The sequence below is a fragment of the Oncorhynchus clarkii genome, chromosome 33, assembly GCF_045791955.1.
Source record: "Oncorhynchus clarkii lewisi isolate Uvic-CL-2024 chromosome 33, UVic_Ocla_1.0, whole genome shotgun sequence".
Classification (NCBI taxonomy): Eukaryota; Metazoa; Chordata; class Actinopteri; order Salmoniformes; family Salmonidae; genus Oncorhynchus; species Oncorhynchus clarkii.
This window is the reverse complement of record NC_092179.1, coordinates 18,452,670-18,465,908: the sequence shown is the minus strand read 5'-3', so window position 1 is coordinate 18,465,908 and position 13,239 is coordinate 18,452,670. Positions and strand designations below refer to the sequence as shown.

Genomic DNA, 13,239 nt, shown 5'->3' with positions numbered 1-13,239 from the left:
GTATAAGATTATTACACATTGTGCGTTCAGCGCACTTGGTGGCAATGTCATGGCTTGCTTATTTAATGTAGTTTAAAACAGTGTTATAAATAACAGTGTGACAGCCTCTGCCGAACATGTCGAGCTGCGCGCTCTTACCTCATTGCACGGGCGCAGGTTCCTGCTCGCGGACACCCATTGCCGGGCGCTGATGATGAATAAAAAACAATTAAGAAAACAGAACCCGCGTGACTCTTCCCTCATCCTCGTTTTGTGTAAAGACAGTCCGTGAAAGGATTCGGTTGAAGACCAAACGCATGAATGACAGTGAGGGATTTTGGTTATGGTGCTCCGTCTTTATGCATGCGCGCGGTTCTCTCCACCCACTCGGCTACTCTGCGCTCAAGATCCATCCTGTCAGAGGCACGCGGCCGACGTCACTCTGCTAAAGCACGGGCTTTGCGTTATCTTAAAACAGCCAATTGACACCGAGGTAAAGTTGGTTTTATATTCACACAACCGGACATTCACCAGACAATCACCAGATATTCACCAAAATCAATTTACAAATTTAAAAATCAATAATTAACCGTTTGTCAAAGAATCATCAAACTAGATGTGATTTATTCTATAAATGTCCAGCATGCTTTTACAACCTTTGTTTTGAATACATATTCCATTTTTGATTTTATAGAAATACATAAAATCTACAACATGCAACTTAAAGCGGTAAAAATCAATAACTAATTCACCGTTTGCCACAAAGTCATCAAACTAGGTTTGATTTATTCTATAAGTGTCTAGTATAATTTTACAACCTTTGCTTTGAGTAAACATTCCAGTTCTGATTTGATAGAAATACATAACATCAATAAAAAGGACTTTTAGACCTATATAAATCCATAACATTTTCACTGATTATGACAGAATCTTCAGGCTAGGTATGATTTATTCTATAAATGTCTAGCATACTTTTACAACCTTTGTTTTTAGGACAAATTCCAGTTTTAATTTCATAGATATTCATCAAATCTATAAAATGACATTTAAAGTGGTATAAATCAATAACTAATTCACAGTTTGTCACAGAATCATCAAACTAGGTTTGATTTATTCTGTAAATGTCTAGTATACTTTCACAACCTTTGCTTTGAGAAAAAAATCCAGTTTTGATTTGATAGAAACACATAACTTCTATAAAATGCCCTTTAAACCAATATATATCAATAACGTTTTCAATGATTATTACAGAATCATCAAACTAGGTATGATTTATTCTATAAATGTCTAGCATACTTTCACAACCTTTGCTTTGAGAAAAAAAATCCAGTTTTGATTTGATAGAAACACATAACTTCTATAAAATGCCTTTTAAACCAATATATATCAATAACTAATTCACAGTTTGTCACAGAATCATCAAACTAGGTATGATTTATTCTATAAATGTCTAGCATACTTTTACAATCTTTGTTTTTAGGAAAAAAAATCCAGTTTTGATTTCATAGAAATACATTAAATCTATAAAATGCCATTTAAGGCGGTACAAATCAATAACTAGTTCTCTGTTTGTCACAGAAACATCAAACTAGGTATGATTTCTTCTATAAATGTCTAGCATACTTTTACAACCTTTTATTTTGAGTAAACATGTCATTTTAAATGTCATTTAAAGCAGTACAAATCAATAACGTTTTCACTGATTATGACAGAAAAATCTAACTCAGAATGATTTATTCTATGTATGTCTAGCATACTTTTACAACCTTTGTTTTTTTTATTTCACCTTTATTTAACAAGGTAGGCTAGTTGAGAACAAGTTCTCATTTACTTTTGCGACCTGGCCAAGATAAAGCAAAGCAGTGTGACACAAACAACAACACAGAGTTACACAAGGAATAAACAAAACATACAGTCAACAACACAATAGAAAAAAGTCTATACACAGTGTGTGCAAATTAGGTAAGATAAAGGAGGTAAGGCAATAAATAGACCATAGTGGCAAAATAATTACAATTTAGCAATTTAACACCTGAGTGATAGAGACTGGAGTGATAGATGTGCAGAAGATGAATGTGCAAGTAGAGATACTGGGGGGCAAAGGAGCAAAAAATAATAATAACAGTTTGGGAATGAGGTAGTTGGATGGGCTATTTACAGATGGACTATGTACAGGTGCAGTGATCTGTGAGCTGTTCTGACAGCTGGTGCTTAAAGTTAGTGAGGGAGATATGAGTCTTCAGTGATTTTTGCAATTCGTTCCAGTCATTGGCAGCAGAGAACTGGAAGGAGAGGCGGCCAAAGGAGGAATTGGCTTTGGAGGTGACCAGTGAGATATACCTGCTGGAGCGCATGCTACAAGTAGATGCTGCAATGGTGACCAGTGAGCTGAGATAAGGCGGGGCTTTACCTAGCAAAGACTTATAGACGACCTGGAGCCAGTGGGTTTGGCGACAAATATGAAGCGAGGGCCAGCCAACGAGAGCCTACAGGTCGCAGTGGTGGGTAGTATATGGGGCTTTGGTGACCAAACGGATGGCACTGTGATAGACTGTATCCAATTTGCTGAGTAGAGTGTTGGAGGCTATTTTGTAAATGACATCGCCGAAGTCAAGGATCGGTAGGATAGTCAGTTTTACGAGGGTATGTTTGGCAGCATGAGTGAAGGATGCTTTATTGCAAAATAGAAAGTCGATTCTAGATTTAATTTTGGATTGGAGATGCTTAATGTGAGTCTGGAAGGAGAGTTTACAGTCTTACCAGACACCTAGGTATTTGTAGATGTCCACATACAGTTGGGAGAACAAGTATTTGATAAACTGCCAGAACCGTCCAGAGCAGTGATGCTGGACGGGCGGGCAGGTGCTGGTAGCGATCGGTTGAAGAGCATGCATTTATTTTTACTTGCATTTAAGTGCAGTTGGAGGCCACGGAAAGAGAGTTGTATGGCATTGAAGCTTGTCTGGAGGTGTCCAAAGAAGGGCCAGAGGTATACACCATGGTTTTGAGGAAAAAATGCTATTTTTGACTTGATAGAAATACATAAAATCTATAAGATTTTTCAAAAAAGTTTTGTCACGTGCGCCGAGTACAACCTTACATTGAAAAGCTTACTTACAGGCTCTAACCAATGGTGCAGGAAAAAAGGTATGTGTGTGTGTGTGTGTGTGTGTAGGTAAGTAAAGAAATAAAACAACAGTAAAAAGACATTTGAAAAAAGAGTAGCAAGGCTATATACAGACACCTGTTAGTCAGGCTTATTAAGGTAGTATGTACATGTAGGTATCGTTAAAGTGAGTATGCATATATGATGAACAGAGAGTAGCAGAAGCGTAAAAAGAGGGGTTGGCGGGTGGTGGGACACAATGCAGATAGCCCGGTTAGCCAATGTGCGGGAGCACTGGTTGGTCTGGCCATTTAGGTAGTATGTACATGAATGTATAGTTAAAGTGACTATGCATATAAGATAAACAGAGAGTAGCAGCAGCGTAAAAGAGGTGTTGAGGGGTGGGCACACAATGCAAATAGTGTTCAGGAGTCTTATGGCTTGGGTATAAAAACTGTTGAGAAGCCTTTTTGTCCTAGACTTGGCACTCCGGCACCGCTTTCCATGCGGTAGTAGAGAGAAGACCTTTCTTGGTTAGAGCCAGTTTGCGCTGTTCTGTGAAGGTAGTAGTACACAGCAGTGTACGAGATCTTCAGTTTCTTGGCAATTTCACTCATGGAATAGCCTTTATTTCTCAGAACAAGAATAGACTGACGAGTTTCAGAAGAAAGTTATTTGTTTCTGGCCATTTTGAGCCTGTAATCGAACTCACAAATGCTGATGCTCCAGATACTCAACTAGTCTAAAGAAGGCCAGTTTTATTGCTTCTTTAATCAGAAGAACAGTTTTCAGCTGTGCTAACATAATTGCAAAAGGGTTTTCTAATGATCAATTAGCCTTTTAAAATTATAAACTTGGATTAGCTAACACAATGTGCCATTGGGACACAGGAGTGATGGTTGCTGATAATGGACTTCTGTACGCCTATGTAGACGTTCCATAAAAATCTGCAGTTTCCAGCTATAATAGTTATTTACAACATTAACAAAGTCTACACTGTATTTCTGATCAATTTTGTGTTATTTTAAATGTACAAAAAAATAGCTTTTCTTTCAAAAACAATTACATTATTAAGTGACCCCAAACATTTGAACGGTAGTGTGTGTTATGGGTCACTCTTAGTTTTCCTTATCTCCACTGTGGAGATGCCCATGTTGATCCTCTTGGTTGTCTTGGTCCTCTTGATCCATCCACCTGTCTTCTTTGTTAGTCAGACCTGACCCGTTCATCCCATTGTTTTTTCCTGTAATCTAATTTAATATGACTGAAGATGCAGAATTTTACGCCAGGCCCCTTCTAATAGGGTATCAGACTCGTTAGAACTTTTACCACACGCCCTCAAGACAGACTACATGCCCTCTATCAAATCAAAACTGGAATTTTTACTCCAAACAAAAGTTGTAAAAGTATGCTAGATATTTATAGAATAAATCATATCTAGTTTGATGTTTCTGTGACAAACGGTGATTTAGTTATTGATTTATACCGCTTTAAATTGTATTTGAAAGATTTTATGTGTTTCCATCAAATCAAAACTGGAATTTTTATTCAAAACAAATATTGTAAAAGTTTGCTAGGCATTTATAGAATAAACCATATATTTTTGTATGTTTCTGTGACAATCGATGAATTAGTTATTGATTTTTACAATTTTAAATGAATTTTGACTAATGTCTGTTGAATGTCTCTTGAATGTCTAATGAAAAGTCTGAATGTGCGAATATAAAACCAACTTCACCTCGGTCTAATTGACAGCAAGAACAATTTGTTTTGTTATTAGGTCCACCATCTGTGTAGACCTATTACCAATAGTGGTCACTGTTAAAATATATTACCGTTTATTTCCATAAATGATTAGGCGAAAATTAAAACATCTTACAGCAGTCCAGAAACATGGAATGGGGTGAATGTTGGTCAAAATGGGGAGTCTGAATAGGCAGACAGATGGGTCAAGCATTGGGTCAAGCAGCAGACCCTGGCACCGCACACCACTTTAAATGAAGCACCAGGAAGATACTGAGCTGCTGACTTGTCAGCTAACAACCACACTAAACCAGTTGTAGGCCTGATTCTCAACAGGAGTTGTGCCAGATGCAAGATGAGACATCAATGAAGTAGAATACAAAATGACTGGGGAAATACTAGGCATCATTTTTGATTAACTCTGCAACTCTTTCAACTATGATTTTTTTCACAATTGCCACCAGTTTGTTGGCAAAACACTAACAGCACAGATATATTGACATAGTAAAATAAATGAAAGTGTGTAAAAAAAAATATATAAAGCATATTTTGTGCTGAAACCCTTATATAAAGAGCAATGGTATTGACTAAGTTTATGGTAAAAAATGCTCTTATTTTATTATTTTATATATTTTACATGTGATTAGGCCACACAGAGGTCTTGATTTAATTTGATGCCTGTGATAATCTGAAGTACCCAAAAGGGCCACTAGATGTCCTTTGGTAAATTACATAAAATCCTTGAAAGTTACCAAAATTCTGGTAGTTTAAAGTTACCAGTAATATACCCTCACCCTGGAAACATGTATGCATAGGAATACAATTTATCTGCTTTGGTACATGAGAAGGAGGTGCCAGATGGTTGTCTGTAGAGGTGCAGCAAACCACAGTTCTGGGGCAGTGTCCACAACGTATGGACACCTGACAGTCCAGCTCATAGGTCCCATATAGAGTAGACCCGTTGCAGGGGTGAATATCTGCTGTTAGTCCCAGTCTAAGTAGTGGGGTCTGCCATAGTGTCGTGTCACCACCCATCCCCCCTCCTACCAACACACACACACACACACACACACACACACACACACACACACACACACACACACACACACACACACACACACACACACACACACACACACACGTTGCCTGCCCCTATACATGGCGTTGCCTGCCCCTACACATCTGCATTCTTGAAGAGAGCTATCAGCCATTATCTAGACTTGTCCTCCCTCGATGAGTGTTTTTTGATACATAAGTATCAGATTCAGCTTCCTACTACTCTACTGTTAAATTGAGATTCAAATATATATCATTGGTACTCCAAAAGGCCTACTCAGTGATGTGCAAAACAGTTACATATTTCATCACTGGGTGGCAGTAATGCACAATGCTTGCCTCCAGTCCATATAGCCATTATGTTAACAGTAAAATACTGTATCCTACATCAACCCCCAATAAACATGTCCCTGTTGGGTAGGCTCAGCCTGAGGTTGTAGGCTAGATGAGGTGTGTGTCAGGTGCCACAGAGGCTATATTTTATTTATTTTATTTAACTAGGCAAGTCAGTTAAGAACAAATTCTTATTTACAATGATGGCCTAGATACAGTGGGTTAACTGCCTTGTTCAGGGGCAGAACAACAGATTTTTACCTTGTCAGCTCGGGGATTCGATCTTGCAACCTTCCGGTTACTAGTCCAACGCTCTAACCACTACCTGCCGCCCTATACACGGTCTTACTTCATTGCAAGTTTATGTTGTTGATAGTTGGAAACGGTTGGTTTTAATGTACCTGGTTCCATGAAAAGTTGGTGAAGCAAAATATAGGAACATGCACTACGGGTGGCTTGCACCTGTCGAGTGCAGGTAGAGTATACCCCAAGCCAGCTGGTGGCAGCAACACATCTTGTACCAATCTGCATGGCATTGTCTTTACACGAAGAAGAAAACGGTGGTTTCCGGTTGCGCAAGCAAGTGACGCAACCCACAGGATCAAAACAGGAAATATGCTGGCCAATTTCTCCTCAAAAACCAACTGCAGCTTTCTGCAGATTATCTCGACAATGCAAATAAAGTGTGTTATCCAGTATATACATCTTAAAAATGACCACATGGTCCAGCAAAACATCTTCTTTAAATGTACGTCGAGATAATACCCGCTGTTTTTGAAAGATAAAGAGGCTAGCTAGATTTCCAAGTCACTCTTGCTAGCTAGCTAGCACACTCACAGCTGAGTTGAAATGATCCAGGCATCATCCAGACGTATGGGCTGAATATTACCATATATAGGCCTGGTGACTGCGGTGCGACTAGAGTTGCAGACCACCCCTGCGCCTGAGAAATGTAAACGGACAGGCAGTCATTAACAGATCGAGGCCGGAAGAGGACAGTCAACAAAACAGATCACTTGACAACATTATCAAGCTAACCCAACCACTAAACATGTCATCCGAACAAATAATCGTAATTGTCATGGATGACAAAACGTACAGCGTCAACAAAGGCAAGTTGATAGAAAAAAGCGACTACTTCCGTGCACTGTACAGCTCTGGGATGCGCGAGTCCAGAGAGGATTCAGTGCAACTGCAGGGGCTGAGTGTGCCAGGGCTCGAGCTGGTCCTGGAGTTTATCAACACCTCCAAAGTGAAAGTAGTCAACGAGACCCTGGAAGACCTGATTGAGACTGCATCTTTTTTGCAAGTCACCTCTATCCTAAAACTCCTTTCGTCTGAAATTCGACAAGAGAATTGTGTGGAACTATACAGCCTATCTGAGGTATATGGAACTCATGATCTACACAACGCTTGTCTCAGATATATGAGCTGTCACTACCACCCGATGCTGCGGAGACCAGAGTTCAGCGACTTACCTGCTGCCCTGCGCAACCAGGTTAGAGAGATGCGTATGAAAGGCACGGCCACTCTGGTGGCTATCGGACTCTTCACCTGTCTGGCTCTGGACCTACCAGACCAGGACGAGCCCTGGTCAATGCTGAGATATGGGGAAGTAGAGCAGCGTTGGAAGCCGCTCGCTAACAACCTGCCCTCTGACATGGTCAATGTGAGAGGCTACGGCTCAGCCGTGTTGGACAACTACCTGTTCATTGTTGGTGGGTACAGAATGACCAGCCAGGAGATCTCAGCGGCACACTGTTACAACCCCTGTAGAAATGAATGGAACCAGGTAGCCCCCCTGAACCAGAAGAGGTCAGTACAGGTCAGCTATATGAATAGATCTCTATGCAGTCTGTCGATGTCTTGATCTTCAATCTGTTTTGATGCTGAGCCAGCAAACTACATGGGCTACAGTATGTCTCCGTCCTGTAATGTTGTTGTATATCCGTCTCTCCTCCGGTCAGGTCCAACTTCAAGCTGTTGGCTGTACGAGGGAAGCTGTATGCAGTGGGAGGCCAGTGTCAGGGCACTGTGGAGTGCTACAGCCCTGAGCAGGACTGGTGGACCTGTGTGTCGTCACTACCCGACCCCCTGGCAGAGTTCTCTGCCTGCGAGTGCCAGGGCATGATCTACGTCATGGGAGGATATACTGCAAGAGGTTAGTGGGGGTGATTTTCATTCCCAGCAGAAGTGAGAACATTTTCTAAAATGTCCAATGTATACACACAGTAGACATAAAGAACTGTAGGCTACACAAATAGTGCTTGTTCATTTGACAAAATATCAACTGGTTCTTAAATTAGTTTAACAAATGCTGTTTGTTTTTTCTCTGTGTATCTATTAGACAGGAATACCAGCGTACTCCGCTACTGCCCCACCTCTGACAGTTGGACAGTGTTCCGCTCCTGCTCGGCCCACGTGCGTAAGCAGCAGATGCTCTCGGTGGAAGATACCATCTACCTGGTGGGGGGGTACACCCACGAGCTGGAGCCGGGTCCGGGGCGGCGGGCCAGCCAGACAGAGGACATGCTGACGGTGCAGTCTTACAACGTGACCACCGGGGAGTGGCTCCACCTGAAGGACAACACCTCCAAGTCGGGCCTGAATCTCACGTGTACACTGCACAACGACGGGGTCTATATTATGTCGCGCGACGTCAGCCTGCCCACCAGCCTGGAGCACCGCGTCTTCCTCAAGTACAACATCTTCTCAGACGCCTGGGAGGCCTTCAGACGCTTCCCCGCACTGGGCCAGAATATGCTACTCTGCTCCCTCTATCTGCCCAACGTTCTGTGAGCGTTGCGGATGGAATGGAATGTAAGGATGTTTAGTTGATGGCAGTGGTCGTACAGTCCAGAGACTACATCATATGCCACAAGAGGCTTGTTTGTGCGTGCTGCGGCTACATAGCTCCCATGGAGAGAAGTGGTAACGGTAGAGCTGTAGATGGCTGCAGTAGGACACAGCGTGGCCACATCCCTGTTGGTGGGGCAAAATATAGAAAGACACAGACTTGTTACATTATTTCAACCTTAAAGTAGCTACAAGCACAGGCAAAGCAACAGTCACGCGTTGCGTGTTAATGTCTATGTTAGCATAGCAGCATTGGGCCACTATCGAGATCCATTTTCGGATTCTTTGATCAGAAGTAGACTTGAATCATATAGAACATTCCCTATTGTTTACACTGCACTTAAAAAAAATATATTGATTTGCAAAAATCTTCATTTTAGTGTTCACTACAAACCTTAAACGCTAATGCAAATTACTAATAGATTTAATACATGTCATATTGGATATTGAAGAAAGTTTGTAGCCAAGAAGTGGCTTTGGTTTTACACTGCCGGTTTTGCAATGGGAGATTGAAGAACTGAAATAAAATGCTAAGTTGATGCCGGACCACAATTAATACTGTAACTAAACAAATATTTGAACTCTTCTGTGTGAAGAAAAATGGTAGAATCATGAATGGATGAAATTGAGTAATTCATTGACTTGATTTAACTTATGAACATTGTTCAGAAAACAAATGCTAAGCTCAGTAGCAGTACAGTTCAATGAAATGGATAAGGAATGTGCCTTCTCCCTCACCTGGGGGGATTTTGTACAGATGAACAAGAGTTGAATTGTAAGTGACCAACCAAAACTGTGTTTTTTTTCTCACATTTCCCTGTTGAATTATCAGGAAAGAGCTTTCATTAGGGTACGTTAAGGACAAATTGATGAAAGACAATGAGAATGTAGTTTTGGTTCAAATGTAGACTCCGTGATATGAAGCAGAAAACTTAACAACATATTGGTTCAATTTCCACAACTAAGAAGTGTAGGAGCGTGAGGCTCGACTTCTCAGCTATTTTGGTGCCCTGGCTACCACGCTGTGAACAGGGTGACGCGAACCCGTGCACAGATACTGTGTGTGACTGTCGCTCATCTCAATATCTCCGGCGCTGTTTTCTGCAACGTAACTTTGCTGAGTCTACCTTTAATTAAAGGGGATTACAAACCTTTTCTGTGGAGATGGTTTGTATGAACACAGTCTTTCTGCTGATAATACAACTACGTCGTTTGGCTTCTAAAGATGTGTTGGAGTTTGATGAATGTACTGTATATTATTTTGTCACCTCTGGTTTTGTTCTGACAGATGCCTTGGACTTTGAGAAGATTAAAGAAAATATTCAGGGAGTAGGTGTCGTTCTGTTTAATTGTATAAACATTGAAACCATGCATTCAGTGATTATGCCTTTTTGGAAGTAGGAGGCTGCCTTTTCATCTGTAAGTGAAGCTACATAAAATACTTTGAATCACATCTAAACTTTCATAGTCTGGCCATATTAAGGCCTTAATGATAATTTAGTTATCTTTCATCCCTGTCTTCGGTTTAGTCCTTGCTTCTGTACATCCAGGTACTTTGTCCTCTCTTTTTTTATGTAGGGGGAACTAACAGCCTTTCTCCTGAAATGATTCCCCTCTTTCCCTTTGTGAGCGGAACTAGCATCCTCTATTCCTAAATTATTCCTCTCTTCACATTTGTAGGCAAAACTAGTGGCCTCTTCCTGAACTATTGCTGTCTTTTCTTTTGTAGGTGGGACTAGGGTCCTCTCTTCCTGAACTATTCTGCTCTTCCCATTCGTTGGTGGAACTAGTTTCCTCTCTGTCTAAATTATTCATCTCTTCCCATGTGTAGGTGGAACTGGCATTCTCTCTAAACTATTCCCCTTGTCCCATTTGTCATCAAAACGAGTGACCTCTTTTACAAAACTATTCCCCTCTTCCCTTTTGGAAGCGGGACTAGCTTCCTCTCTTTCTAAACTATTCTCTTCTAACATTTTGGAGGCAGGACTAGATTCCTCTGTTCCTGAAGGATCTTTTGCCTTGAGGATGTCCACATCGACAGAGAAGACAAACTGCTCGTAAGCAGTGTAATCGGTGATATTACACCTTCCCAGTATATCAGCTGCATCATCAGTCTGTCTGATTGGGGAGAAAGCCCTTATAAACTCTAGGCCTCCATAGTTCACAGAGGTCCACTCCTTCCCTGGGAAGTCTGGCACAAAGGACCCGTCACAGAGGAACCAGTCAGTGATACTGCTGCTCTCGCTATCCCCTTGAGAGCCATGGAACTGGCCCTCAGGAAGAGACACATTGGTCAGGGGAATAGTGGAATGTTCCAGAGAGACTCTGTCCCATGTCTGCTTTCTGGGATCCAGGGTTGGTCTAGCTGGAGGGCTATAGTCCAGGGGTAGAGGGTCTGTCTGGAGGTAGGCAAGGTGGAGGAGACCCAGGGCATAAGGATGGCCTGTGAGACGGTAGTGGAGGTCCGGGATGCTGAGGGCCACACACTGCAGGTTCTGCTGTGTCAGAGGCTTCTCCTCTGTATTGGTCAGTCGCACTGTCACTGTGTATGTTGAGTTGGAGTATGCTTCCTTCATGAAATCTGCCCAATCATGAAACAAAGAACGGAACTATGAAATAGTTTGAAATAACTCTGACAAAAAATAAATAAATTGGTGGCTATTTCACAATTTACATACAAAAAAACTATATTTACCTAAATTGAAGGCAGGATCGTCTTCTGCGTAGAATGTCAGCTTCATAAGATATTTCTCTGCATAGGGCTGAACCACCTCCATGTCTTGCAGTGAATCAACACTTTGCTTATTTGAATTAAAACAATATTTTTTATACACTTGGTTTGTAATGTCTCTATGGAAACAATCATTTGGAAATCATTCTGAATTCTATTGGAATGGCCCTGCACATTAGTAGAATTCTAAAATAGTGGCCATTAAAACGTCTGGAATTTGTCTGCTTCCTTTGAGATTTGAATCTACAACATTTGGGCAACTATGTTTACTATTCTACACAGCTGCAAATCAATGCTAAAAGCATTTTGCAACCCCCACCAAACACACCGATTTAGATTACATTTCTCTTAAACTACATAAACAAAACTAGCCTGGTCTCAGATTTGTTTATGCTTTTTGGCATTGTAGATAATTCCGTAAGGAGTTGGCAAGAGAGCAAACACAGACTGGTGCCAAGGTAAAAATACAACCTTTTAATGTCAGCTATGCAAATTGCCGTGTGAGCGTGCACATCTTCGACAAAAAACCCATGTAACAATCCACCAGGGTCAAATAAAAATATCACCAGAAGGTGGCAGTATATCCCTGTCTGAGTATTTAGATTTTCAATACAGTCCATTTCCAATCAATCACCTTGGGAAGTCCAACAGTCCCATAAATAAACACCGGTAAACAGGTTAATTGCATGTGTGAAAACAATATTCTGTGCACGGAGACATTTTAAGGACATTATACTCTGTTTGACATGTAAATGTTGAGTAGATGAAACATGAGAGGCATGAGTAAATGTACACGTGTTGCGTTAGGCTACATGCATTGTTGCAGCACCAGAGAAATGTTGTTTATGACTTAACCTGCTTAGCCCAAGGTCAAAAGCAATGAGTTGCAAAATATATATTACCATTTTAATAGGTTCTATTACACTGATGCTCATTGAGGGATTGATTTTTTTCCCTTTTGATAATTATATATACATGAGGTTATACTTATATAAATGAGGGGGGTCTGAACTGAAGGGGTTTGTGAATCTCATGCTGGAGCCTGTTCATTTATTCATGGAGCTTGATTGAGTGGAGATCAATGCTGGGGCAACCACACCAATCACACACACACTAATCACAGACACCAATCACAGACACCAATCACAGACACAACCATAGCATAGGTGCCGGAACCACTGAAAACCCAGGGCAACCAAATGACAACTGGTTAGAACTCAGCTAAATACACATATAGCTGACAGAGTGGATCCCTCAATGTGTTATCCGTCACATAGAACTACTACTGTACAGGAGTTAGAATCTCTATTGGTTGACGGCATTATAACATGTTACATCTCTGATGTGCTTTAGATGTGGCTCGGTGCACGGCTGAAGGACATTCAGGGGAAAGGCTCAAATAAATTCAAGGGGAGAGAATCTGATCTTTATGTAT

At 41.1% G+C, this 13,239-nt stretch overlaps 2 protein-coding genes across 2 annotated transcripts in view; one reads left to right on the top strand and one right to left on the bottom strand.

Moving 5' to 3' along the window:
- Positions 1-423, bottom strand: part of LOC139393011 (endosome/lysosome-associated apoptosis and autophagy regulator family member 2-like) — a 14,520-nt gene extending 14,097 nt beyond the window's left edge. The window contains exon 1 of the mRNA XM_071141328.1: positions 139-423. Coding sequence (XP_070997429.1) covers positions 139-243 — 105 coding nt within the window. The 5' untranslated portion in view covers positions 244-423. The remainder of the gene's footprint in view (positions 1-138) is intronic.
- Positions 424-6,792: 6,369 nt separating this feature from the next.
- On the top strand, positions 6,793-11,902 carry LOC139393012 (kelch-like protein 42). Its single transcript, XM_071141329.1, has 3 exons — positions 6,793-8,032; positions 8,185-8,378; positions 8,565-11,902. Exons 1-3 carry the CDS (start codon positions 7,269-7,271, stop codon positions 9,014-9,016), a joined length of 1,410 nt encoding a protein of 469 aa, XP_070997430.1. The 5' UTR covers positions 6,793-7,268; the 3' UTR covers positions 9,017-11,902.
- The last annotated feature ends 1,337 nt before the right edge of the window (positions 11,903-13,239 follow it).